Raw genomic sequence first — 26,204 nt, 5'->3', positions numbered from 1 at the left:
ATCATTATTTCATTTAACTTCCATGCTTGGATGGAGGAACGGGATAGGCCGAATTGATAGTGTATAGCGGTTGACCGATTATGTCAAAGAGGACCAGGGGCGGATCGAGGATTTGGGAAAGGGGGGCGAAGTTTTTAAAGTTTGCCCAGCGGAGCGAGGCGAAAAACTTTTGGGACCTTTTTTTGGGCTAAAAAATATAAAATAAGTGTAACATGCAATTTTTAAACGGTTCCTGTCGTGGGGCATGTTTATTTGTAGTTGCTGTAAAGCGTAAGGGTTGAACATTTCAGTTCGATCCTGTATTCTCCCTATTAATTGTCTTCCATAAAATGATAGTATGCCGAGTGGATCCAAAGCTATGTACTGATAAATTTGATGTGGGACTTGTCAGTAAAAAATAGACATGGAAAATTCTCGCCTGTTTGTACATGTTGTAAGGTGAGTTATCATAAACTCACAGATTTCTTGTTGTAAACAAGATATACGCCTGGCAATTCGGTGGAATTTACAAAATGATCGACAAGAGATAAAAATGACAAACAAGCAAATTTATCCAAATGTTTAGCTAATTTGTTTCAGCCAACAAAATTAAGGGAAGTGAGCGGTTCCAAATTAACCAAAGGCTACGAATGAGTCTTATGACAACGAATTTATGAATGATGGTCGACAAATGGAGACAGAAAGGCCACACCCAGCAGGCAAGTTGCAGTCTGGTCTTGAAAAAGTATTCAATACATCAGTTCGGCGAAACAGACATTCGATCAGAAATGCAAACCCCGGCTACAAAAAAAAAACCGCCCATTTTCATTCATCATGTTCATTTAATGCTGTTGGAAATTTTTGTTTCTAATAGCAAAAAAGTGGACAAGATTATTGTTTTCAATCCAGTTCCGAACAGAACTTGTTTAAGGCAAAAATCAGAGTCAGTTTTTTCTATCAAATATCTAAGACTACCTCCTCAAATCAAATGGTTCGTACCTTATACTTTAAATCTATCTAAAGCTTATACAGACTTGGGATCATTATTCAGCTATGTTATTTTGAAAATAGGCTGGTCGTTTGGGGTAGGTACATAATATTGCTGTGGAACTTTTTTTTCATGAGAGTGTAATAGTCTATAGAGTATTACTTTCTGTTTGTAGGAATAGTGAAATATAAGTCAATACGTTCTTGCTCAATCCTGTATCGCTTTGAAGGTGTTATGATTGTCATCCCAAGCCTAAGTAATGTATTACTGTAATTTGAATTTCAAAATGACTGAGTGACGTTTGTTCGACTCACTGGTCAACTCCATCATAGGGAATCACATGACTGACAATCAGTAAATTCAAGCGAAAAATATCTTTGTAAGTAAAGAATTGTCGCAAAAAAATGAATACTAGACTACATGGAAAATGGCAAAGTTCACAAAGTCTAGTCTAATTTATCATTTTACAAAAAAAAAAGTCCGATCAAAGGGGTACGCCCCCCTCTGGATCCGCCACTGAGGACCGCTTTAAATAATTGCCAAAGGTCGTCTTTATTTTAATGATGTAGGATGTGAGCTCTTTAGCTCTTATGTGAGGACCTTCCGGGATCTGACTAGATGAATATCTAGTAGGATGTGGGATCTTTAATTCTTGTTTGGGGATCTTCCTGGATCTTACAAGATGATAACGTTTATGAAAGATTGGCTATTTTTTTTACTATTTCGCGGAATATGAAATTGTTTCTCGTGTATACTTTGAAAATTGTATGCATGTAAATATTGTCATATTTGTCTTGGGAACAACTCAATATTTAAATTTTACAATAAAATGATTTGTTTTGTACATCAATACACCTACATAACACGTATCATTCAGACTAAATTCGGTTATGCAGTTCCGTAAACAGAATACAAGATACTTTATGCCATAAAAAAACCACTTTGTTTGATATCAGTCTATATTTTGTTACAAAACCTATCTCAATATTATAGATATTTGTATCTCAGTTTACTGTTTGGCTATATAAACATCGATGAATCAAATATCACTTGTTGTTTCAAATCATCACTCTCAGTGTTAATGAAAAAGATGACATATCTACGAGGGCGTTGTTTGTGTCAATTTCCTGTCAATTATCCTTTATTCTTAAAGTAATATGTCAGATAATCCCTGTTTTTCGAATTTCAATGTCTGCAATGCTTATGATCTCTAGGACCCGGATGAAAATGAGGAGCAAATAGTACCAACACTTAACCTTTTAAATATTAATTACGATATAAAGCAATATGTTGGACCATGGTGGAAGGGTGCTTGTTTCAGAAAAAGACAGACTAAGACAGTTTTAAGTGACATGAATGTACAATCTAAGAGTGGAGAGAAGACCGCTATATTTGGAAGTTCAGGATGGATTACAATAAAGTATTTGACTGAAAGCATAAAAGTTAAAAAAAAACAAAAAAAAAAACAAACAAACAAACAAAAAAACAAACAAACAAAAAACCCCAGAAAAAAACAGAAAAAAATATGCGGAATCGCCGAAATAGCTGTATATTAGGCCGTAAGAAGAGTTCTTGAGATACAAAACAACAACTTATAACTCATAAGACCGGATAAGTACTTCCACAATGTTACAAACCCGTTGTATGCCATTCTTTCATTGTTATTTATTAAGATCTTAGTGGCATTTTATGAAAAGTTATATTTCCTTGTAGTTTACCGGAAATGCAGTTATCATTCGAACCTCTAAAGGATAGCTCAACAACAATATTTGTTTTGTTTTTCCTTCTTAAGATGTGTGGGTTTGTATGTCAAATGAAACATCAACATAAAATAGCACATCTGCTTTTAAAATTCAACATGTTAATTTTTTTTAACAGTCATAAAACATTGTCTTCTTTTTTTGTCTTCATCAAAAAATCCTTTCACTTATTTCAGGTTCAGGAAAATCGTCTCTTTTAGACGTTATATTGTCGAGATACACAGGAACATTGTATGGTAAAGTCTACTTCAATAATTATCTTTGCACCGCAGACATAATTAAACAGTGCGCTGCTTACGTCATTTAAGCCGATCGTCTGCTGCATAACTTAACAGTTCGCGAGACGCTGAAATATTCTGGTATTCTAAGACTTCCTGGAGCATACAACGACAAAGAAATCAATGTTGCAGTGAGAATTATTTATAATCCTTGGTTAAAGCAAAAACCAAATCCCCGAGACAGGAGAATAGTTAATCATTTTTCCAGTCTTTGATTGTAAATGACTCTTATGTACACGTCCTAAATAACATCATCTTTTGTACGTATATAGAAAACAAGATTTGAAAACTAGACAGATAATGTGTTTCCAATTGATAATTATTAACGGTAATTTGTAAACGGATGCACTTTTAGTATAGAAATTGCAATAAACACTACATATATAGAATATATAATTGTAGGTTGCTACAAGAATTTGTTTTATATACCAGCTTTAGCTGTCATGTATGGTAGAAGCATCGTTTTGCAATAAAGAACGACCCATCTGAAAAGTTTCGTCACTCTCGTTAAATCTCGTACGATTATTTTTTTTAATGGCTGCCAAATTTAACGTTTCAACGCGAACTTTAAAAAACGGATCAGACCTGAATAATTTCGATGTTAAATACGACATGAATTTTTATTTGTCTACAAAAACAAGAATTTAGAAATCTTGGTAACTTGTGTAGTTTATTTAAATTTTATTGTACCACGAAATAACCGAAGTTTGGACAACACCATCTGACGCCATGTTTCTTCTGCTTCACATCTTTATCAGTGAGGTCAAAAAAATTTCCTAAATTATCATAGGTACTTCATTTAAAAGAGGGACGAAGGATACCAAAGGGACAGTCAAACTCATTAATCGAAAGTAAAAAAAATTAAAAGGCACACAATCATAATTAATAATAACATATTTAGCGGAAAAGTTCCGTCCAGCCATGGGAACAAAGAAAAAACCTCTGCAAGCAATACATTTCGGGATTTATTTTTATAATGGCCATGCGGCATGCGGGGTAAACTCCGGTGCACTGGTTGACCATGACTACTAATGTTCATCTGCCACATAATTCCCCATATCAAGGAACAGTGATACTGACGTTGGTTATACTGTTGAATGCGATCACGGTTATTCATGTAACCCACATACTATAAATTAAAAACTTAACAAAAGTTTAAAACAAAACCAAATAAAAACTCTTCTAATTCTGTACTTCCTTTGGCAAACTCTCAACTTGACAAATCTTTTCACTGATTATGTCACATATCAGATATCTACAATAGGCGTATAGGTACAGTTTTCAATTTGTTAGCGGGCATGACGTATAACAGCGAATAAAAGAATTCAACTTTATTTATTATTACTAATATAGGACAATGCTGTTGATTAAAAAATACTCCATTCCAAGACCTTTTGTTTTCCAAATAATTAATATTACCAATAATTGATAAGTTCCAGGTCGACGGTTCAAACAGAAAGATTTTGAAAGCAGAGAAAACTGTGTATCTTATAATCGGCATGACTTTATCAGATGACAATACCAGTATTAAATAAGGCTTACCCATAGTTATGTACTTTAATTCAGTCACAGAACCGCGATATCACGGGTGTGTTCTAGTTTTATTTAAAACCCTGCTTGGGGTAGATCTTCACAAATTAATTTAAACATAATTATGTACCTTCATAATCTATAGTTGCAAGGACTAGATTTTATTCAAACATAATCTTTAGGCGGTAACTTTTACATTTTAGTTTTGCATAAATCAATATAAATTTGATTGTAAACTTAAATTATTTATTGTTGAAGTTAGAACTTTGTTTATCTAAAGTTTAAACACAAAATTAACAAACCAAAATTCAGTCCTTATCAAATTATTGAAAAATGCAATTCTTGAAAAATATAAGGGGACGTAACTGTGTATCACTGCGATAAACCATAATCAATTTCTGACGATCTATCGCTTATTATTTCCTATTTTTAACTTATTTCATGTACCATAGTAGATCACACAAATTCTTATTGAAAACCTAATTTTACCATTAACTGGGAACTCACTTCCTATCTAATGAGTGTTAGAAATGAGCTACAAGAATAGGTTACATTTTCAAGATCATGAAGATGAGATATTTTCCAACTGGACGTTGAATAAATCAACAGTTTCTGAAACCAATCATGTTTCCATTGTTTTCACAGTTGCAACTAAAACCAATTAAATATTTGTCAAATCTATTTTTCTATCCATGCCCGAAATAACATAAATTAATAGTAATTTTCTATCATTGGAAAAAAGGGAAGGAATACATCTTAATTTCTGAATCTGCTATTTGGAGCAGGAGCTGCTTACCCTTCCAGAGCACCCGAGATCACCCCTAGTTTTTGGTGGGGTTTGTTGCTTAGTCTTTAGTTTTCTATGTTGTGTTTTGTGTATTATTATTAGATTTAGGAAGATGGGGTATGAGTGCCAATGAGACAATTCTCCATCCAAGAAACAATGTATAAAAGTAAACCATTTTATAAAAAGAAGATGTGGTATGATTGCCAATGAGACAACTGTCCACAAGAGACCAAAATGACACAGACATTAACAACTATAGGTCACCGTACGGGCTTCAACAATGAGCAAAGCCCATACCGCATAGTCAGCTATTAAAGGCCCCGATAAGACAATGTGAAACAATTTAAACGAGAAAACTAACGGCCTTAATATGTATATAAAAAAATGAACGAAAAACAAATATGTAACACATAAACAAACGACAACCACTGAATTACAGGCTCCTGACTTGGGACAGGCACATACATAAATAATGTGGCGGGGTTAAACATGTTAGCGGGATCCCAACCCTCCCCCAATCCTGGGACAGTGGTATAACAGTACAACATAAGAACGAACTATAAAAATCAGTTGAAAAATGCTTAACTCATCAGATGGACAAAAATACAAGTGGACGTGGCCGGGTACTTATACATCCCGACACAAAAAGACACAATGAACAGTTCTGAGAGTACTCGCAGTTATTTGACAGCTAGTTCAAAGCCACTAACAACTAATAAAAAAGTCATGTATCTAAGACTAAACTATCAATCCGTACACATCCAACATTCAATGGATTTAGTGTAAAGTCGTCATAAACAGCCAGAGAAAAAGATGACCTTTTGCAATGCCAAGTTACAGGTATCGACAGATTGTAGAGCCATGAATATGTATATGTATATAACATACTAGTAATATTAAGTTAGCTTTTAATTTACTGATAACAAAATCAATATTTATACCAATAAAAACAATATGCAATGATCTTATTCCGGTGGTATTTGTCTTTTAGCCATGTCGTTGTCAGTTTATAATTATTTTCTATCTACGAGTTTGACTATCCCTCTGGTATCTTTTGTCTTTCTTCTGAATCTGTAATCTTTTTCAAGTCCACACCTTAAATAAGGGACATAAATTAAAAGACCCCTCCTTAATAATTTGTATTTTATTGTAAGGGGAAACATCACCATGATCACGTATGTCGCATGACTACACATCCGTCCAGGTCATGCACGAAAAATTATTCACCAAAAGACATTTCAAACTTAACTTCTCATTATCATCTGGAACCATTGAAATATATACTCAAATACAAGATTTACGAGAAATGATGTAAGGGTACAACCATTATGTTTTTATTATATGGAAAGGGGTCAAATATTAAGAAAACCTGCAAAAATAATCAATACCATTATTCCCTATAAATATTAATTCTTCATGTCCATCAAATAAACAGTAGATGGTCACGATAAATAAAACACTGAAATAAAGTTTGAAGCCAAAAATTATGACACAAGAGATATAGATGTATGACATCTGAATCAAGTACCAGGCCACGCCCACTCCGCTGTGTTTTTGTTAGATGTAATTATATTTGTATTCTTTGGATGAGTAAATATAAAAAAAGAAGATGGGTGTGATTGCTAATGAGACATTGCTTCACAAAAGATTAAAGACCAAATGACACAGAAATTAACAACTAAATGTCACCGTACGGCCTTCAACAATGAGCAACTAGACTTTTTAAACTGATTTTAATAGTTCGTTCTTATGTTGTACTGTTACAACAAGTGCTGTCCCATATGTTTGGGAAGGGTTGGGATCCCGCTAACATGTTTACCCGCTCTATATTCTGTATGTATGTGCCTGTCAGAAGTCAGTGGCCTCTAATTCAGTGGTTGTCGTTTGTTGCTGGGTTACATATTTGTTTTTCGTTCATTTTTTTTCACATAAATTCCACCGTTAGTTTTCTCGTTTGAGTTGTTTTACATTGTCATTTCGGGGCATTTTGTAGTTGACTATGCGGTTTGGGCTTTGCTCATTGTTGAAGGCCGTTCGGTGGCCAATAGTTGTTAATTTCTGTGTCATTTTGGTCTCTTTTTTTTTTGTCATTGTGGAGAGTTGTCTCATTGGCAACCATACTGCATTTTCTCTTTTGTATAAAAAGATTTTAGTAAAAATTTAAGAGGAATTATATCATTTCATCATATCTGTTCGTCTGACCGTTCCTATGACTTTTCTCCCATGATCACAATTATTTTCAAATCATAATCATAAACATATCAATTATGTTTGTAGGTATTCCATGCCAGTATCCAAATGAAGACATGTAACTAGACGATTTTTATCCGGACTATTGGGAAAACATGGAAAGAAACGTTTACGCTCCTGGTAGATTTATTGTTCTGTTTACTGTTCTGACTATATCCGCATTCAAAATAAGGGGGATACCAAACCATAATTAATGTTATGAAAACATATTGAACTATTAAATGGTAGAAACTAATAATTATGTGAACTCAGGAATCTGTATTGATTTGGATAACTAGTATAAGAAGTTGGCGGGTGGACGGCCGGACGGTCGAACAGTCGGTCGGTCGGTCGGTCTGGTGGGTAGGCATGCGGGCAGGCGGGCTGGACACAGCCAAATGACGTCCGTGTATTTACTCATGAACTGTTCAACCAAAGCTTTTAAAATTTTAATATGTTGTTACTAACAACAAAATGGAGGTCAAGTCTCATAATGACGATTTGGATTTTTACCGTTCAGAAGTTATGGTTCTTAAAAAAAAGATTGAAAAAAATGGCGTATCCTGTCGTGTCTGTGCATTTACGTCCAACCAAAACTTTTCAAATTTTGAAATGTTGTTACTGATGACAAAATGAAGGTCAAGTTCAATAATGGAGATTTTCACTTTTCCTATTCAGGAGATATAGGTCTTGAAAGATTGAATAATGGTGTTTCCAGTCATGTCGTTGCATTTACGCATGCACCTAATCATGAACTTAAAATAATTTACGAAAAACAAATAGGACAGAGTTGCACCATCGTTTGACAGTCTTTTCCGGAGCTATTTGAAGAAGTAGGAATGGCAAATTCCGAAATCTTTACTTCAAAACCCACTCTGAACTAATTTTACATATATGCTGCCTGTAAAAATGGGCATCAAGAGTTTTGGATACATCTACTCTATTATTAATGTCTTGTAAGTATACGGTATTACAGTAGCACAATTTGTACGACATAAATAGGGAGATATTGAGTAATAGTCAGCGGGTCAGCAATCTACGTAATAAAGTAGACAGTAAAGACATATGTTGATTACATTGAAAATTTATAGGAGAGTCTATAGGAATCTCAACTCCTCTCTACTTGCTGGTCTTCTAAAATTGAAATAAAGTACATATATGCCTCACATCAAGCTGTCGATTGAAATAAAATATTTTGCATCTGTGTATATTTTTTGTTAATTTCATCGACTTATCTTGTTAACTATCTCAAAAGAACCCTTTAGAATTGGCCAATAATTACTAAGATTTGAATAGTTTTTTGAAGGTTTGTTTTATTTTAGTTAATTAAGTATTGTTAACTGTCATATATGACTATATCTAAACTGAAAATTTAATATGACGTCGGTTGAAAAAGAATTTGACGAAAAATTTCAAATCAATGTCATAACGAACCGATTTCCCGACACCCTTGTTGATTGGAAAGATTTGTGAGTCTGACTCTGTTACTTTGGTATCTTTCGTCCCTCTTTTATAATAGACTGGACTTCTATGCACTAGAAATAAGCATAATAAGGGTTGTACATGTACGTATGATTTCGATCACGGAAAGAAACATTGAGTTATCCTGTGTCAGTTGTATTAATAGTGGGCTGAGATTTGACGTATATCATAGCCCTATACATGATACTTATAGGTGTAAGCATGAGGGAAGTTGTCTTCATGCTGTTTTCTAGATATAACAAAAAGTATTAACATTGTCAAATTTAGTCAGGTAAAATCAAACTCTTGTAAACTGGATTAAAATATGAAAACATAGTAGGACTATAACGATTAAAAAATTACAAATATACAACTGAAGTAAGAATGCAAATATATTCTATGTGTATGAATATTTGTACAAAATAAATGCATTCATTTTTTATTTAAACAAAATGTCAACTTGGATGTATCAATATGAAAGTTAATGTTATCATTATAAAAATACCACAAGTCCCTTGGTAATAAGTAATAGTTACTCGATCGATGATGCAGATGACAATACGTTATGTAATCTCTAGCAGAAGTATAATCACTTATTGAGTTATATTTATCCATAAATCAACATTTATAAATTTAATGAGAAATGTGCGCAAGCGTTGCAATCCACGTTTCCTTTACTGTAATCCTGTTTTAATAAAAATAAAAAAAAAAAAAAAAAAAAAAAAAAAAAAAAAAAGAAGGGCGAAATTATCGGGCATAGCTAACTCGGATCTCATCACGGTTATCCTTGTGAAAAATCAAATTATTGCGTTTTATTTTATTTTTTCCCCAATTTCATTTCCCTAAAGTGTGAATTGTTTATAGCTTAGTTTAAGCAGATGATATATTAAACGAATTAAAGTGTATGGTATTATCTATTATTGTCAACATGTACCTTAGAACGATACAAAATCGACCACATTGTCAAATAAAACGTCATGGATAGTAATATCACTGTTGAATAACAATTTTAATCAGTAAGGTCCTAGACAATATCAAGGTTCGTAAAGTTCATCTGTACTGATGAGGAAATCACAGATATAATAACAACTGTTATCATTATCTCAATGATGATATCCTAGTACAACAATATGCACACTTTAGTGTAAAGTTTGGCTCAACTCTGACACAATCTTTGTGTGGCTGTTCCTTTGCAGGAGTATGTGGCATAGTTAAATATTTTTCGTTTCTTGAAATTTTTTACAATTGTTTTCCGTTTCATATTAGATGAGACCTTTAGTATTATATTATTATACACTTGGTATTAATACATATAATTTTATAGCTTACTACATTATTGTCTTGTTTGTTTTGTTTGTTTTTTGGTGGTTTTTTTTTGGGGGGGGGGTAGATTTTTTCTTTTTTTCCTTAATCATCTTTTACTATTATTGTGATCTTTTTTAATTATTATTAAATTCTCTATACGTTTTTTGTCCTTTTCAATAAGATACCTTTATAAATTAAAATCCCAACAAAATGTTATTTTTAATTTCAAATACTATACATCTTCGGATGAGTTGGAGTTGAACTATGTTACTATTATATATATAAACTTGATTTTTGATAACAGTAGTGATGTACATTATATATGTTGGATACAAAATTTAAAAAAAATATATAGCTAACTATACGATGTGGGTTATCCACGGGCGCATTATTGAAGATGGTCTGTAGTTTGTACTTTGATTTTCGGTGGAAACACATAGTTGTTTCATTGGCAATTAAACCATATCATCTTGTTTTTTCTTCTTGTAAAACTCCAGAAACAAACTACACCATAGGTAAGTCAATGAGTAAGCGATCTAAAAACACAAAAACCAAAAAGCCTTTCAAAGGTCCGCATGCTGAATTCAGCTGTATATATAATAAAATTCTTTACCTCAAACCTTACCTCCATTTGGGTTTAATACGATCTAACAGAAACTACGCAATATGTGTTACCAACATTCAAACATCCAAAGGGACTAAAAAGACATTGTGGTATAACTTGAGACAACCAACACCAATGTGGTTGGATAAGATCATTCACACTCAAATGTGTTCCAGTCAAACGACTTTCGTCATAGGAGAAACATAGCAACCATGCATTCCGTCTTCTGCGTCGGAGTCAACATATAGGTTCAGTTTGTAGTTAAAAGATTAAACATCTAATACTAAACCTAACCTTCAGTTGCGATCTTACGAACCAAGTATAAATGTTTCCTCGATGTTGGAAATTACCTCTGTTGGTGATGACATTTTTACTTATTGGGTTGTAGACTCCATTACTAAAACAGGATATAAACATATATCTACCTTAGACATTTATCAGAACAGACAAAGATAAAATTGATAAAGTTGTTAGATAAATAAAACTAACCCAAATAAACCATCGTCATAAGGATTGGGTATGTTCTACCTTTTTTCGCTTTACTCATAACGTATTTCATAAAAGAATATTGTATTTCGTTTTTAAAAAGTAATGAAATAGAATTATTAGATGCGACTGGAATATTTACATTACAATGCTGTGCTATATTTCATTCAGAAGTTCTTACGTAAAGTGAAAATACGAAAAAAATGGCGGATTCTATTCTTAGTCTATATATATATCTAACCTATCTATAACCTTTTGGACACAATCTGTAACAGTGGTTTTTCCATTAAATTAAACATTCAAATACATTATAATAATACTCAAATTAAACTGTAAAATATTATTAAATACATACATATCGTATTGATTGCAAGCCATGTAACCGCTCTCCTGTTATTACTTTAAAACCATTTATTGCTATTGATACATACTTTTATAAAGATATTAGAATAAACAAGGATATAATACGAAAAGCAATTACTACCTTCATGAGTTTACTTTATTTGTTTAGCCATATCGATTTGAGTATTCACTTGAAAATGTATATGAAAATGCTGTGTTATGTCCACCCTCCCACAAAAAAAAACTTAAACCAAAAATAGAAGCAAGTTACATTATAGTATTCTCGTTGGAACCTTCCATCCCTTGTTTTTAATTTATATCTAATGAGCTTTGACCTCACAAGTAATATGTCTAGTCCAAAAGTTTACATTTAACTCCAGCACTTGGTGACAATCACAGATCTATCAACATGAAGTGACGAAATAATGGTGGGAAAACATCGCGTTAGCGCAAAGGAAGTTTAATGAAAACACATTAAAATAAATTAAAGTGAAAAGTAGGTTGAAAATTCTTATTCATCTTCTAATACAACATTGCACTGTTTTTGAACAAGGGCATTAAAAACCAAAAATACCTAAATTAAAAAAATGTTTGAGTTGACCATACAATAACTAATAGCACAGATACTGTCTTTTCAGAAACATTCTCTTTCTAGATACCTTTTTTTAAACAAAAATTATCTTTCTAAATACATTATTCTGGTATATAACAATTTGTTCTATCACAAGCAGTACTGCTGGGTATAGATTATGTTACAATGTTTATAGGTGTAAATTTGCTTAGACTTTTCACAATTTATTTTTACAATTCATATTCATAAAAGGTAATGTCATAAAGCTAATAAATTGGAACTATATAATAAGCAGAACCTGATTGAAATATCGGTCGAGTTAACTATTCACGAAGATTGATTTTTAAGCATTGAAAAATAAATTGTGAAACATTGAATATCAGAGAAATTGAAATATACTGAATTAAACATGTTAAAGACATGGATTAAGTTCATTCACATTGAAAATTCTAAAGTCCAAAGTATAGGAGATATTGGCTATTAACACATTGTTTCTTTTCTCAAAATGCGCAAGACAAAAGTTGTTTTAGATTGAACAGTCAGCTTAAAAACCAATTCTAATCTCATTCATACGGACATAGGAAATCTTTTTAATTCTAATATGTATCCAATGTTTGTCTGCTTACTGTACAATTCTAAATTAATCAAAAAGCTTTTTTTTTCACAGGTGACCATTTGGATATTTGTCTTATATATTAACTACAATGAAAACAAAACTCGAAAATTCGCATTTATTTGACATGTACTGCAAATAGCAAAAACATATATATACAAAAACAGTAGACTTCTGAAATCAACTTATGTATTGTAGCTAAAAACAGAATTTAGCAGATCAAGCTAATAATTTAAAAATAAAAACTCCATATGTTTTCAAATATTATTTCAAATCATTAATTTCTCTTAACAGAGTTCTTTATTGGTATATTATTTAATTATAATAGAATTTATGTCATTCTTTTTAACATGTGCATACATATTGTCAAACTTTATATGCTGGAATGATTATGTTTTATGTATAGATAATAGTGCACTCTGAGAGCCTTCTTGAAAAGTAGTGTAATTATGGAAATGACATGTCTACGAGTGCGTTTTTTATGTCAACTTTCTGTCAATTATTTTTTCTTTTTCTTTCAGTAATATGTCAGATAATCCTTGTTTTTCGTATTTCAATGGTTGTGGAAATATCTTGGACCCAGATGAAGACGAGGAACAAATAGTGCCAACACTTAACCTTCTAAATATTAATTATGATATAAAGCAATATGTTGGACCATGGTGGAAGGGTGCTTGTTTCAGAAAAAGACAAACTAAGACAGTTTTAAGTAACATAAATGTACAATTTAAAAGTGGAGAGATGACCGCCATATTGGGAAGTTCAGGTTAGACTACAATGAAATCATATGACCGAAAGACTAAAAGTTAAAAATACGAAACACCTGAAAAAAAAATTTGAATCGTCGAAGTACTTACTAGTATCAGGCCGGATACAGAACAAAACTTTTAACGCAAAAGGCCGGATAATGTATTTCCGCAATGTCACAAACCCGATATATGCCCTTTTTTCATTATTATGTATTTAGATCGAAGTGGAATATTATGACATTTATAGTCTTTATTGTTTAATTTAACAGGAAATGAAGTTTGTACGTGAAATGATACATCAACATAAAAAAAAGACTTGCTTTAAAAATTCTGTATGTTAATTTTTTTTAACAGCCATAAAATATTGTCTTTATTCTTTTGTCGTCTGAAAAAAAATCTTTACGATTATTTCAGGTTCAGGGAAAACGTCTCTTTTAGACGTTATATCGTCTAGATACACAGGGAAACTTTATGGTAAGGTCTACTTCAATAATTACCTTTGCACCGCAGACATAATTAAACAGTACGCTGCTTACGTCATGCAAGCCGATCGTCTGCTGCATAACCTAACAGTTCGCGAGACGCTGAAATATTCTGGTATTCTAAGACTTCCTGGAGCATACAATGACAAAGAAATCAATGCTGAAGTGAGAATTACTTATAATCTTTGGTTAAGGCAAAAACCAAATCCCTGAAGACATTGAGAATAGTTAATAATTTTTCCAGTCTTTGATTGTAAATGACTCTTATACACGTCTTAATTAACAAAAGCTTATTTTGATTATAATTATATGGCTAGAAACTTCGTCTTTTATATGTATATAGAAAACTAGGCAGATAATGTGTTCCAAATCGATAATTATTAACGGTAATTGATAATCGGAGGCATTTTTAGTACATAAATTGCAATAAATACTACATATATAGAATATATAATTGTATGTTGCTACAAGAATTTGTTTTATAGGTTAATCGCGTGATAGCCGACATGGGGTTAAAACACGTTGCAGATTCAAAGATAGGTGGCTCTGTAATCAGAGGTATATCTGGCGGAGAAAGAAGACGTGTCACTATTGCTATTCAGCTTTTGCAAAACCCAAGTACGTTTGGTCTTATGTTGAATTTTATGCGTTGATTGGTTGCTGTCTATTTGATTTGTGTTTCTAGCTCCTTTTATCTGGTTATTTCGACAATACATTTCAATAGTTATCTGTATACAGTAAACCGATAATTTGTAGAATATCAAAATGCATTCCATGCAACAGTTAACCATTTACCAAGAAGAAATATGTATTCACCATTGGAATTTGGTATAACTAATATCTTTACGTCTTTCGGGAATTTAACATTGACAAAAAGGCTAAACGTATGTTGAGAAGGCAGTAGCAGTTTGTTGTATTAATATTTTAATTCACGTCATACGTATACTATAGTATAAAAGTCGTTTATTTGCTTTTCCAGAAATCCTGTTACTAGATGAACCAACTACTGGTCTCGACAGTTGTACAACTCGCCACCTGGTTTCCAGTTTGTCGGACATCGCTCACAATGGAAAAATAGTCATTATGACCATCCACCAGCCAAGATCTGATGTATTTAAATTGTTTGACAATATAGGTCTCCTAAGTATGGGAGAAATAGTATATTTTGGAAAAGCTAATCAAATGGTAGAATATTTTGGGGAACTTGGATATCCATGTCCAACATATGCAAATCCGTTAGACCATTATGGTAAATATAAAAAAAACATGGTTTGTTGTCCCCTTTGACTCTTAGCATTCCTGGTGAAGATACATAAAGAAAATTCACTTCAAACGAACAGACCAAATGAAAGCTAGTTTGATATTCTTGTTAATTTGCTTTAAAACATATATGTTACTTCGTCCAACTCATGCTTCTCATATGACTACAGCAACATGGCAATTTCCATCTCAACCTCGTTTGCTTGCACGCAAGTATCGTTTTACATACTCCTTTAGTGTGTATCAAACTTTAAGAAGAAATTTAGAATACAATATCGTTCAATGTGGATTTTTTTTTATCTATTCGGAAAAGCTGTACTTTTAGATTTTCTATACAAGACGACCATTAAAAATGTCGGTAATTATTATTGTAAATGTATTTTTAAAGTAACCTAAAATGAATAAAATGATATTATATTATAACAACAGTTATTGATACTTCTTCTGATATTTTTGCAATATTTCTGTTCTATAGTTGATCTTGCAAGTATCGATAGGCGAGACCGTGATTTAGAAGTTAGGACATTTGCTAAAGTAGAAAATCTCATCATGACCTATACAAACTCGACAATCAAAAGAGAAATGGTTCAGAGCATAGAAAAAGAGACCATGCGTCCAACGACACGAAGAACAATGCTCCACTTAGTCCGACCACATCCACCTATTGTTTTCACTGTTATGCTTTGTCTCATAAGGTAGGTAAACATAACCCATCGTGATTGATAGATTTGTACATTCCTTTTTATTTACATTTCGTCTTAAAAAGAGTTTCAGTTTTCGTGGAATATAAGATTTCTTATCATGATGGTTTACTAAATGTGAAAGAATGATACATTTCGTAGATGTGTTGACTTGAGAATGTAATCATTTTTCTTGGTAACAGTTCTAGGGACATGGCAAAGAATTAACTATTTATAATTCGTTTTACATTCAATACTTAATACTAGTATATGCGTTTTATGATATTTAGCAAGGATACATATGGGACAATCAAACATTACAAGTCAAAGAAATGCAATATGAAAGGCAAAAAAAAAGAAGCTAAAACAGCAGTCTTCAAAACACACTGAAAATTAATTATCTAGCAACAAGAGCACAGTCTTTTTGATGTTTAAACACGAATAACATTTTAAAATATCTACTAAATTTTGTTTGTTTGAAAGAGGGACGAAAGATACAAGAGGGACAGTCAAACTCATAAATCGACATTAAACTGACAACGCCATGGCTAAAACTGAAAAGGACAAACAGACAAACAATAGTACATAAAACACAACACAGAAAACTAAAGAATAAACAACACGAACTCTACCAAAAACTAGGGGTGATCTCAGGTGCTCCGGAAGGGTGGCACCCGTGGTGTTGTTTATGAGATAACAAATCCGGTAAACATTGAACGTTTGTGCTAAGCATTCTTCGATTGTCGTTTTTCGTTTGTCGTTTGTCTGCGTTTCTTTAATATTACTTAGAACTGCTTTTAATATTTCAGAAGGATGATGGTAAATTTACGAAGAGATAGATCTATATACTTGTCTCGTATCTTGTTGTTGACTATGTATGTACCATTTATACTGGCTTTTCTGGGACGTCTAAAGGACAACCAGGAGTCTATACAAGATAGAATGGGACTACTTTACCAGTCTACAAATGTACCTTTGTTTGTTGCCGTCCTAGTTCCTGTGGCTGTTTGTAAGTACAATAGTACTCATTTAGCGTGAATATATTCATAGTTCATAATTTGCGTCAGTCATCTCTGATAAGTGACTTTTTTCCATTACAATCAATTTATACTATATGTCATGATTTCAAAACAATTTCCATAAGGAGTTACACAGACGATGTAATATAAATAATAAATTTTACACTTTATTACCAGGAATAATTGTGATCTGGAAGGCAATGGAAGTGGTCACAATTCAGTCATTCTATATGCAAACTCTGTCAGTTATTTTAATCTAACCTATTAATATAGTACAATTTCTGTCCCGGATTTTACAGTTATCAAATTTTAAATTAGTTAATTAATTTGTCTGCCTATTTACAATTTTAAAGTTTATAGGACAGTATACCTGGGATTTGTGTAAAAGGTTTGATAACCAAAATCAACTCCATCTCATATTACTTAAACAAATCTTGATCATATCGCCTAATTCTATAGTTCGTTTATCTGTTGTTTATGTAGATACATTTTTACTTTTCAGTTCCTCCTATACGAGATCTGTATTACAGAGAATGTCGGGACGGACTGTACTCAACTACAACATTTGTATTGTCATACATTATACATATGATTCCATTTCATGCTGTAGCAAGTTTAATATTTTCTTTGATTGTTTATTGGTAAGTTTTATATCAAGTTTTTCATATAGCACCTGCTATTTTTATGTATTTATACATCACTGGCTTTTAAATGTTTAGGTTTAAGACTTTCTACTGAAGGTAATTAAAGAAAAGCGATTCGGCAACATCAAATTTATAAACTATTTTCTTCATCAGCTGTAGGAATTTCTCAAAATAATTAATCTAAAGTTGATTCAAAATATTTGTATAATTACCTTACCTAGTTCTACTACTTCGTTATAATTTTAAATATTTTCCCATGTCCATACAAAAGCAGGATTTTGTCAATTTGTATGTCTACAAAACTGATTCTAGACAGTTTTCTAATCATTTTTATATGATATCGCTGTCAAAAATTATGTGCATGTTTTTCAATGTATACTTTAAATGACGTGAGATTAATGTAGAATGTGGTTGTGTTTCTTCAATGTAGTATAGTTGGCAACAAAGGTTCTGTATTTATCATTTAAGAACATCTTCGCATAGTTGTAATTTTCTACGTATTTCTTGTTTTATTTTTAGGGTTACTGGTCTTTATCCATCGTGGGAGAGATTTGGAATATATTACGCGGATGTATTTGCCATGCATTTTAGTGGTGAAATAATGACAATAGGAATCATGGGAGTATTTTATAGTGCACAAGTTTCACAGAGCGTAGCGTCACTAGTTATATCAGCAACAACCCTGTTTTCTTCGGGATTCATCAGGTAAACTATTTACTCTAGTTTCACATATGCATTCAACTTTAAGTCTGTTTTAATAAATAAAAATAAAAAACACAATTCTACAAAATGAATATTATTTCAGAGTTTTTTTTTACTTGAAAATAGTTTCCTCCATTGATGTTTATATACTATCCATCTTATCCCTACCCAACGATGGTATCTTTTTAAGGTAGTTTACAATCATAAAGTAGTTTTCTGAAAATATAACAATAGCGTAGAATTACAAATATTCACACTATAGACTATACAGAGACCCTGAAGAATGGAATGAATGAATCTTACATTTCACATTTCTTTCTGAACAAGATAATTTTAGACCATGTCAATGCTTTTCATTGATATATTACCATTAGAGACTAACTTGCTCTTAAGCGGAAGTAGTAAAAAATAATCATTGCAGATGTAAGATACTCAATAATTCCAACTGTCAGATTAAAGATGATAAAAAACTTTATTGGATATTTAAATGCAACTTATAAAGGTCGCATACGTGCACGAGCATCACTGAAGAGACATGTATTGTCGAAATGCGCATCTGGTGCAGGAACATTGGTACTGTACCTGTTATTCAAAGCTCCATATAACGAAATCAGACATTTATGTTTTATTTAGATTGCCATACATTCAAATAAAGTGGTTATTTTTCGTATACGTAACAATGCATTTTATACATTAAATTCTGTATTATTTGTTCATTTTAATTCCAGAACACTGCCAGACATTTTGCCAATGTTTCAGTGGCTTAGTTGGGGCGTTGTAATGAAATATAGTGCAGAAATTGTAGTAGCTAACGAATTCCACAACCTAAATATCAGCTGTGATGCAAACAAAGAAGGTAGATAATTATAGATTATCATTGATCATCTTATCGAGATTAATTTTCTCGCTAGAGCCGGTACGGCGAAAGCGAGAAAGCAATCGAGTTGAAATGACCAATGATAATCTGTATATCGCTATTTTACCTATGACGACGTTGTCAATTTCATGTCAATTTCATTGGCAACGCCACGTGCCTCCTTAATTTCTAGCGATAATTTTCCATCTCAAGCGAGTAGCATGATTTGAAAAGTTATCACAAAAAAAAAAATATCAAAGGAAACATGCACAAAATGTCGATAACATACAATTATAATAGGACAGAGTAGTTGCAAGGACTAGATTTTTTACGAACATCTTTTCATGCGGTGATTATTACATTTTGCACAAATGAAAATAAATTTGATTGTAAACTTTAATAATTTATTGTTGAAGTTAGAACTTTGTATACTTAAAGTTTAAACACAAAAATAAGAAAACAAAAGTGAGTCCTTATAAAATTATTGAAAAAGTGCTGTTCTTGAAAAAATATAAGAGGACGTAACTGTTAGTCACTGCGATGACCATAATCAAATGACGATATATCCCTAAATTTATTTTTTCCTGTTGTTAACTAGTTTCATGTACTATAGTAGAGAAGAGAGATGTCAGAGGAACAGTCAAACTCAAAGATCGAAAACAAACTGACAACGCCATGGCTAAAAATTAAAGACAAACAGACAAATAATTGTACAAATGATATTGTAAATTGAAGCATCGTGTGGGTCGCATGACTCCACATTGGTCAAGGTCAAAAACGAAAAACTATTCATTAAAAGACATTCTACACTTGAGCCCAGTAGTCAACACTTCTGTGCTGACATGAATTATCATTGGTATGATCATATTTATAAATTAACTGTTTATAAAACTTTTGATTTTTTGAAATACTAAGGCTTTTCTACCTCAGGAATAGATTACATTATCTTTATTTGGCAAAACTTTTAGGAATTTAGGTCTGCAATGCTCTTCAACTTCGTACTTTAATTGGCCTTTTTCACCTCTTTTGGATTCGAGTGTCACTGGTGAGTCTTTTGTAGACGAATCGTGCGTTTGGCGTAAATATAAAATTAATCCTGGTATCTATGATGTGTTTATTCTCAATATCATCCTGAATCATCCAAACATATGCTCAAATACAAGTTTTACGGATAATGATGTAAGGAAACAACTATTAATATTATGTATTATATGGAAAGGGGTATAATATTAAGAAAACCTTCTAGAAACCTGCAAAAACAATCAACCCATTATTCCCTACAAATATTCATTCTTCATGTCCACCAAACAAACAGAAGATGGTCATGATTCACCTGTATAAAACATTGAAATAAGTTTGAAGACAAACATTATAACACAAGAGTTTATAGATATATGACATCTGAATCAAGTATCCAGCTACGCCCACTCCGCGCTGTGTTTTTGTTTTGTTAGATGTAATCATATTTGTATTCATCTGATGAGTTAATATTAAAGAGAAGATCGGGTGTGATTGCCAACACCTAACAAAAGACCAAATGACACAGAAACTAACAACTATAGGTCACCGTACGGTCTTCATCAATGAGCAATAAGCCTTTTTCAACCGATTTTTATAGTTCTTTCTTATGTTGTATATTTCAACGCTGTCTGTTATGAAATGGTTGGGGTGTTTAACCCCCGCCACATTCTGTATGTATGTGCCTGTCCTAACTCATGACCTGTGATTTAGTGGTTGTCGTTTGTTGCTGTGTTACATTTGTTTTTCTTTCAGTTTTTACACAGACATTATGCCGACAGTTTTCTCGTTTAAATTGTTTAAGAATGCTTTGTATGTTCGTGATTAATAATTTGAAATGACAAATATAGAAAGATTTTAGTAGAAAATGACGATGAAAAGTATTTCATCATCTTTGTTCTTTTGACCGTTCCTATAAATGTTATCACAATAATTTCCAAATCATAATCATTAACATATCAAATTTGCTTGTAGGTGTTCCATGTCTTTATCCAAATGGAAACATGTATCTAGACGATTTTTATCCGGACTCTTGGGAAAACATGGAAAGGAACTTTTACGCTCTTGGTGGATTTATTGTGCTGTTTACTGTTCTGACTATAACCGCATTCAAAATAAGAGGGATACCAAACCTTCATTAATGAGATTATATATAAAAAAATATGAACTATGAAAGGTAGAACCAAAATAATATGTATCATTATTTGAACTCAGGGATCTGTTTTGATTTGAATAACTATTATAAGAAGTGTGGTTTAAGATATTTCTCTTGATAGTTTTTATGACACAAAAAGGCAGTAAAACTTGTTAGTTTTTCTTTGATCGTGTATTTTAATGAACTTTTGCATATGTTGTAAATATTGTAAAAAAATAAGTAATCAATTAAAGACAAAATAATTAAAATATTGATATAAGTATTGTTATATAGTGTTATAACGCTTAGTTATTGTTATTAAGTATAAGTTGTATTGTCTAAATCTTGAGCTGCTTTTTGATGTTTATACTGAAATTAGTGAACGCAAATAGATTTGTTTTGATTTCTGTTTTGTTTAAGTTTTTCAGACACTTGTCAAAAAATTAAGCTATATATAGTTTAGATTTTCAATTTTTTTAAGGTTTAATCAAGATACATGCACGTTATACAAATGCTGACTTTTCTATCTTTTCTTTTATTTATAATGTTGATCCGTTTTCTATACTATACGTTAATGCATTAATGCCATAATTGGAAAGAGTTAAAACACCTATTATTACACGAAGTACCATGTATTTTAACTCGGTTTTCTTCCTGTTTCTGAAGGTGGTAATTTACAGTTACACACAAAAGTAGTAGTAAGTTGTTTCTTTTCCTTTTAAAAGATGAACTCGAACAGTGTATAACTTTGAGCCAACGAAAAAAAAAAGCTACATAAAAATTGCATTAGAATAATCTATAAGTCAAAACTGTATTGACCTTCGTATATCGTATAAGCTTTATTGACGTTAATACAGTCTTATTGATGTCATCTCAACATTTTCTTTTCAATTTAATCTGAAGGCGTAAATATACTTACTTCAAGTTATATTCTTTTAACCAAAATACTAAATCAGATAAACCCTTGATCTGATGTCTGGGGAATAAATTATACAAATTATAATCTATATGTGGACTGCTGGAAGTAAAATGCAGTTTCTGAGGTGTAGTGTAAAAAATGTGGCAATAACATACTAAGGGCAACTGTTATTTGCCCTTTTCATAATTTCGTAAATATAAAAAGAAGACAAATGAAGGTAAATAAAGGCAACAGTAGTAAACCGATATTCAAAACTCATAAATCGATAGAAAAATAAAAAATCCGGGTCACAAACCAAAACCGAGGGAAACGCATTAAATATAAAAGGAGAATGACGACACAATATTAAAATGTAACACACACAGAAACGAACTAAGCATTAGACAAAATCCGATGAGAATAACAAATATAACATCAAAACTGAATACATGAATTTGGGATAGAAAAGTACCGTGACACGTCTTATAATAATGTGAATTCAAACTCAAATATAAGAGGAAACAAACGACACAAAAGAAACACAACGTTAGAATGTAACACACACAGAAATGAACTATAATATAACAATGACCATATTCCTGACTTGGCACAGGACATTTTTTTAAGAAAAAAATGGTGGGTTGAACTTGGTTTTGTGGCATGCCAAATCTCCCGCTTTAATGGCCATTTTAAATATAACATAAAAATGACAACACAACAATACAGGACTTCAATACAAAGAAAAAAAACAAGGGAATTATATGAACCACTACAGGAGCGATACCCGGTGCATCGTCAGGTTAATTATCTTTGTAATGTATGCATTCCCCGTCATGCGAACCCACACTACAAATTAGACGACTATGATGATATATAAAGATCTTTAAAAACATGTTGTTAGATTGATTTCTTAATAAAGTATCGTATCAGTTTGGTAGGTTCTGTGGGCAAAATGGGTCGAATTGGACAACTGAAAAAAAGATAAATATGTTCTGCTCTCTTAAAGCAAGATAAAGTACACTTAATAAATTTCATACGTTCGAAGCGATGAAATGGATTAACCTTCACCAGGAACACTCGAAGCCAAATATTTGAAAGTCTAGGATGTATAAGAGCCCAAACAATTGTAAAGCTATTTGACAAAAGAAAACAGTATCAAGATCATCTTAGGTCAACTTTGCCTTAAGGAGTTGAAACTCAAGTGTCTGTAAATTTGAAACTAGTTATCCGACTAATTTACAAAGGTGTATTATAAATCATGTCAGTACTGAAGTACTTACTTCTTCGTTTTGCATTAAGATCGGACATGACTATGTATAAATCAATCAAACAGAGACTCTAATTCGACACTATGGAAGTCCAAGTGACCATTATAATATACAAAAGTTGCCATCGTTTGTTTATACAGAATGTAGTGGTATTCCATCAAAATTTTCTAAACACCATATATGGTCCAAAACTGATTTGGTATTTATTTAAACGCAACCTGGAGCAGAATTTGCCTACCCTTCTGTAGGACATGAGATCTACCCTGATTTTTGGTTGGGTTCGTGTTTTTAGTATTTAGGTTTCTATGTTGTTTTTTGTGTACTGTTTTGTTTTTGTATATTTTTTTTTTACATAGCGTTGTCAGTGTATTTGCAAATGAGTTTAAATGTTCCTTTGATATATTTGGACTATCTTTTTGGGACTGAAAAATACTAAAACCTTTACTTAAAAAAACATACCGATCTGATTGCTGCCAGTATCAATGAGCATTGATTTTTCATAAACATCAGGAGTTTTGTACATTTCTACTCTATTATTAATGTCTTGTAAGTATACTGTAACACAAATTGTAAGACATAAATAAGGAGATATTGAGTAAAAGTCAGCGGGTCAGCTATCTACGTATTAAGTAACCCGTATAGACATCTGTGACTATATTGAAAATCTAGGGTTTATCGAAAACTCCGCTTGCTGTACTTCTGAAATTTGAATAAGGTTTATACAATGCCTGACATGAAACTGTCGACTTAAATAATATATCTATGAGTCTGTCGTGTAATTGTTTTGTTAAATTCATCAAGTTATTTGCTAAACTATATTTGTTAAGAATTCTTCAAAATCAGTCAAATATATAATTTTTTTGGGTGGTGGGGGGCGGGGGATTTTGTGTAGTAAATTAAGTATTGTGAAATGTAATATGTGACAATATACAAACTAAAATTTGTATATCACATCGGTTGAGAAAGACTTTGACTAGAGATTTGGTGTGTTCTTCTGTGACAGTAAATAGTAAATAGTTATCAAAGGTACCAGGCTTACAATTTAATGCGCCTGCAGACGCACGTTTCGTGCTTTTTTGACATTTGATTAGGGACTTTCTATTTTTGATTTTACTAGGAATTCAGTATTCTTGTGATTTTACTTTTTTCATCTATATAAGACTCATCAGTGACGCTCAGATCAAAATGGTTAGGAAGCCAAACAAGTACAAAGTTGAAAAGCATTGGTGATCCAAAAATCCAAAAAGTTGTGCCAAATTCAGCTAAGGTTATCTATACCTGGAATAAGAAAATCATAAGTATTTCAAATAATTCTATAAGCATTACGATATGCTGTCTCCATAATGTTATCTAGACATTGGAAAATAGAAGCACTCTTTTGAAAACTGGATTTAAAAGTAAAAACATAGTAGTCCTATAATGAGTTAACCAATTACGGATATGTAACTGCAATATTGATAAAAATATATACACATGAATGTGTCTTTCTATAAAATAAATGCATTCATGTATTATTTAAAACAAAATGTAAACTTGAATGTATCAATACGAAAGTTTAATGTTATTATAATAAACATACCACAAGTCTCTTGGAAATAATTGATAGTTGATCCATCGTTGTAGTAAAATGCAGATGACAATGTGTATTTGCCTTGATTCGACGCATGTTTCAAGTAAAATTTTCGTTATCTTAATATAATTATGTTCTAAAAAAAAAAGATACTTTAACATAATCTCTAGCTGAACTAAATTTACTTCCTGAATAATATTTATTCTTTCATAGCATTTTAAAATTGAATGAGTGTGAGGTTCCACGTTTCATATGTTGTAAAACGTTTTTGATTATAAGAAAGGAAGGACAAAAATGCTCGTGAATGGCACAATTTCATATTTCCACACGGTCATCCTTGTGATATATAAATATCTATATATACTCATGGTAAGCTTTTAGAATTTACCTCCAACTGATACTCATTTGACCAAGTGGTGATTGACTGTCATAGATAAAGCCAACAGTAGCTTACCGCGCGAAGTTCAAATGTCGAAAATCGAAAGAGAAGAGACAAATGATGTTTAAACAAAATCTAATGGAATAACATATATTTTAGAAGTAGCGAGAACGGGTGTGTCGACAGGAGGTGAGCGTCTCCTTTTTGCAAGCATAACTCATCGTGCAAAATCCCACCTAGTCAAAATAACACAAAAGGGATAAGGACACACTCGCTCAAATAACAGGTCAGACGACTTAACTTGAATCTAAAATCTAAGGCCACGAAAACATATCTAGAGTTGAGAAACTGACACATCTAACCATTCAATCAATTAATGATGGTGATCGTAAAACTTATGTAGAGTCGATTTCAGTCGTTCTTCCTCATTTATCTGTCTAGGCATGGTGTTTTGTGGGTGTAAGAAACCTATTAGTGCAGTCCGTATAATGTAAACATAAACGAGTGTGACGTTTTACCTGAGATACGTAAACGCTAAACGATGTTGCAGATGGTATGTTACTGCTCAGAAATGGGAAGTTGGCAATTAACTGTTGAAATCATTTGTCATTG

General features: G+C 32.1%; 2 protein-coding genes across 2 annotated transcripts in view; one reads left to right on the top strand and one right to left on the bottom strand.

Annotated features, from left to right (window-relative positions):
- Positions 1–11,335, bottom strand: part of LOC139514302 (ATP-binding cassette sub-family G member 8-like) — a 40,050-nt gene extending 28,715 nt beyond the window's left edge. Inside the window, exon 1 of the mRNA XM_071303349.1 lies at positions 11,216–11,335. The gene's annotated coding sequence lies outside the window, so the exon portion shown is untranslated. The remainder of the gene's footprint in view (positions 1–11,215) is intronic.
- LOC139514303 (ATP-binding cassette sub-family G member 5-like) lies at positions 11,330–21,635 on the top strand. Its single transcript, XM_071303350.1, has 11 exons — positions 11,330–11,438; positions 13,455–13,699; positions 14,097–14,329; positions 14,650–14,782; positions 15,144–15,413; positions 15,900–16,119; positions 16,914–17,113; positions 17,626–17,764; positions 18,287–18,472; positions 19,198–19,325; positions 21,318–21,635. Exons 2-11 carry the CDS (start codon positions 13,459–13,461, stop codon positions 21,482–21,484), a joined length of 1,917 nt encoding a protein of 638 aa, XP_071159451.1. The 5' UTR covers positions 11,330–11,438; positions 13,455–13,458; the 3' UTR covers positions 21,485–21,635.
- Positions 21,636–26,204: the final 4,569 nt, after the last annotated feature.

This window comes from Mytilus edulis, chromosome 3 (genome assembly GCF_963676685.1).
Source record: "Mytilus edulis chromosome 3, xbMytEdul2.2, whole genome shotgun sequence".
Classification (NCBI taxonomy): Eukaryota; Metazoa; Mollusca; class Bivalvia; order Mytilida; family Mytilidae; genus Mytilus; species Mytilus edulis.
This window is presented reverse-complemented; position numbering and strand designations above follow the sequence as displayed.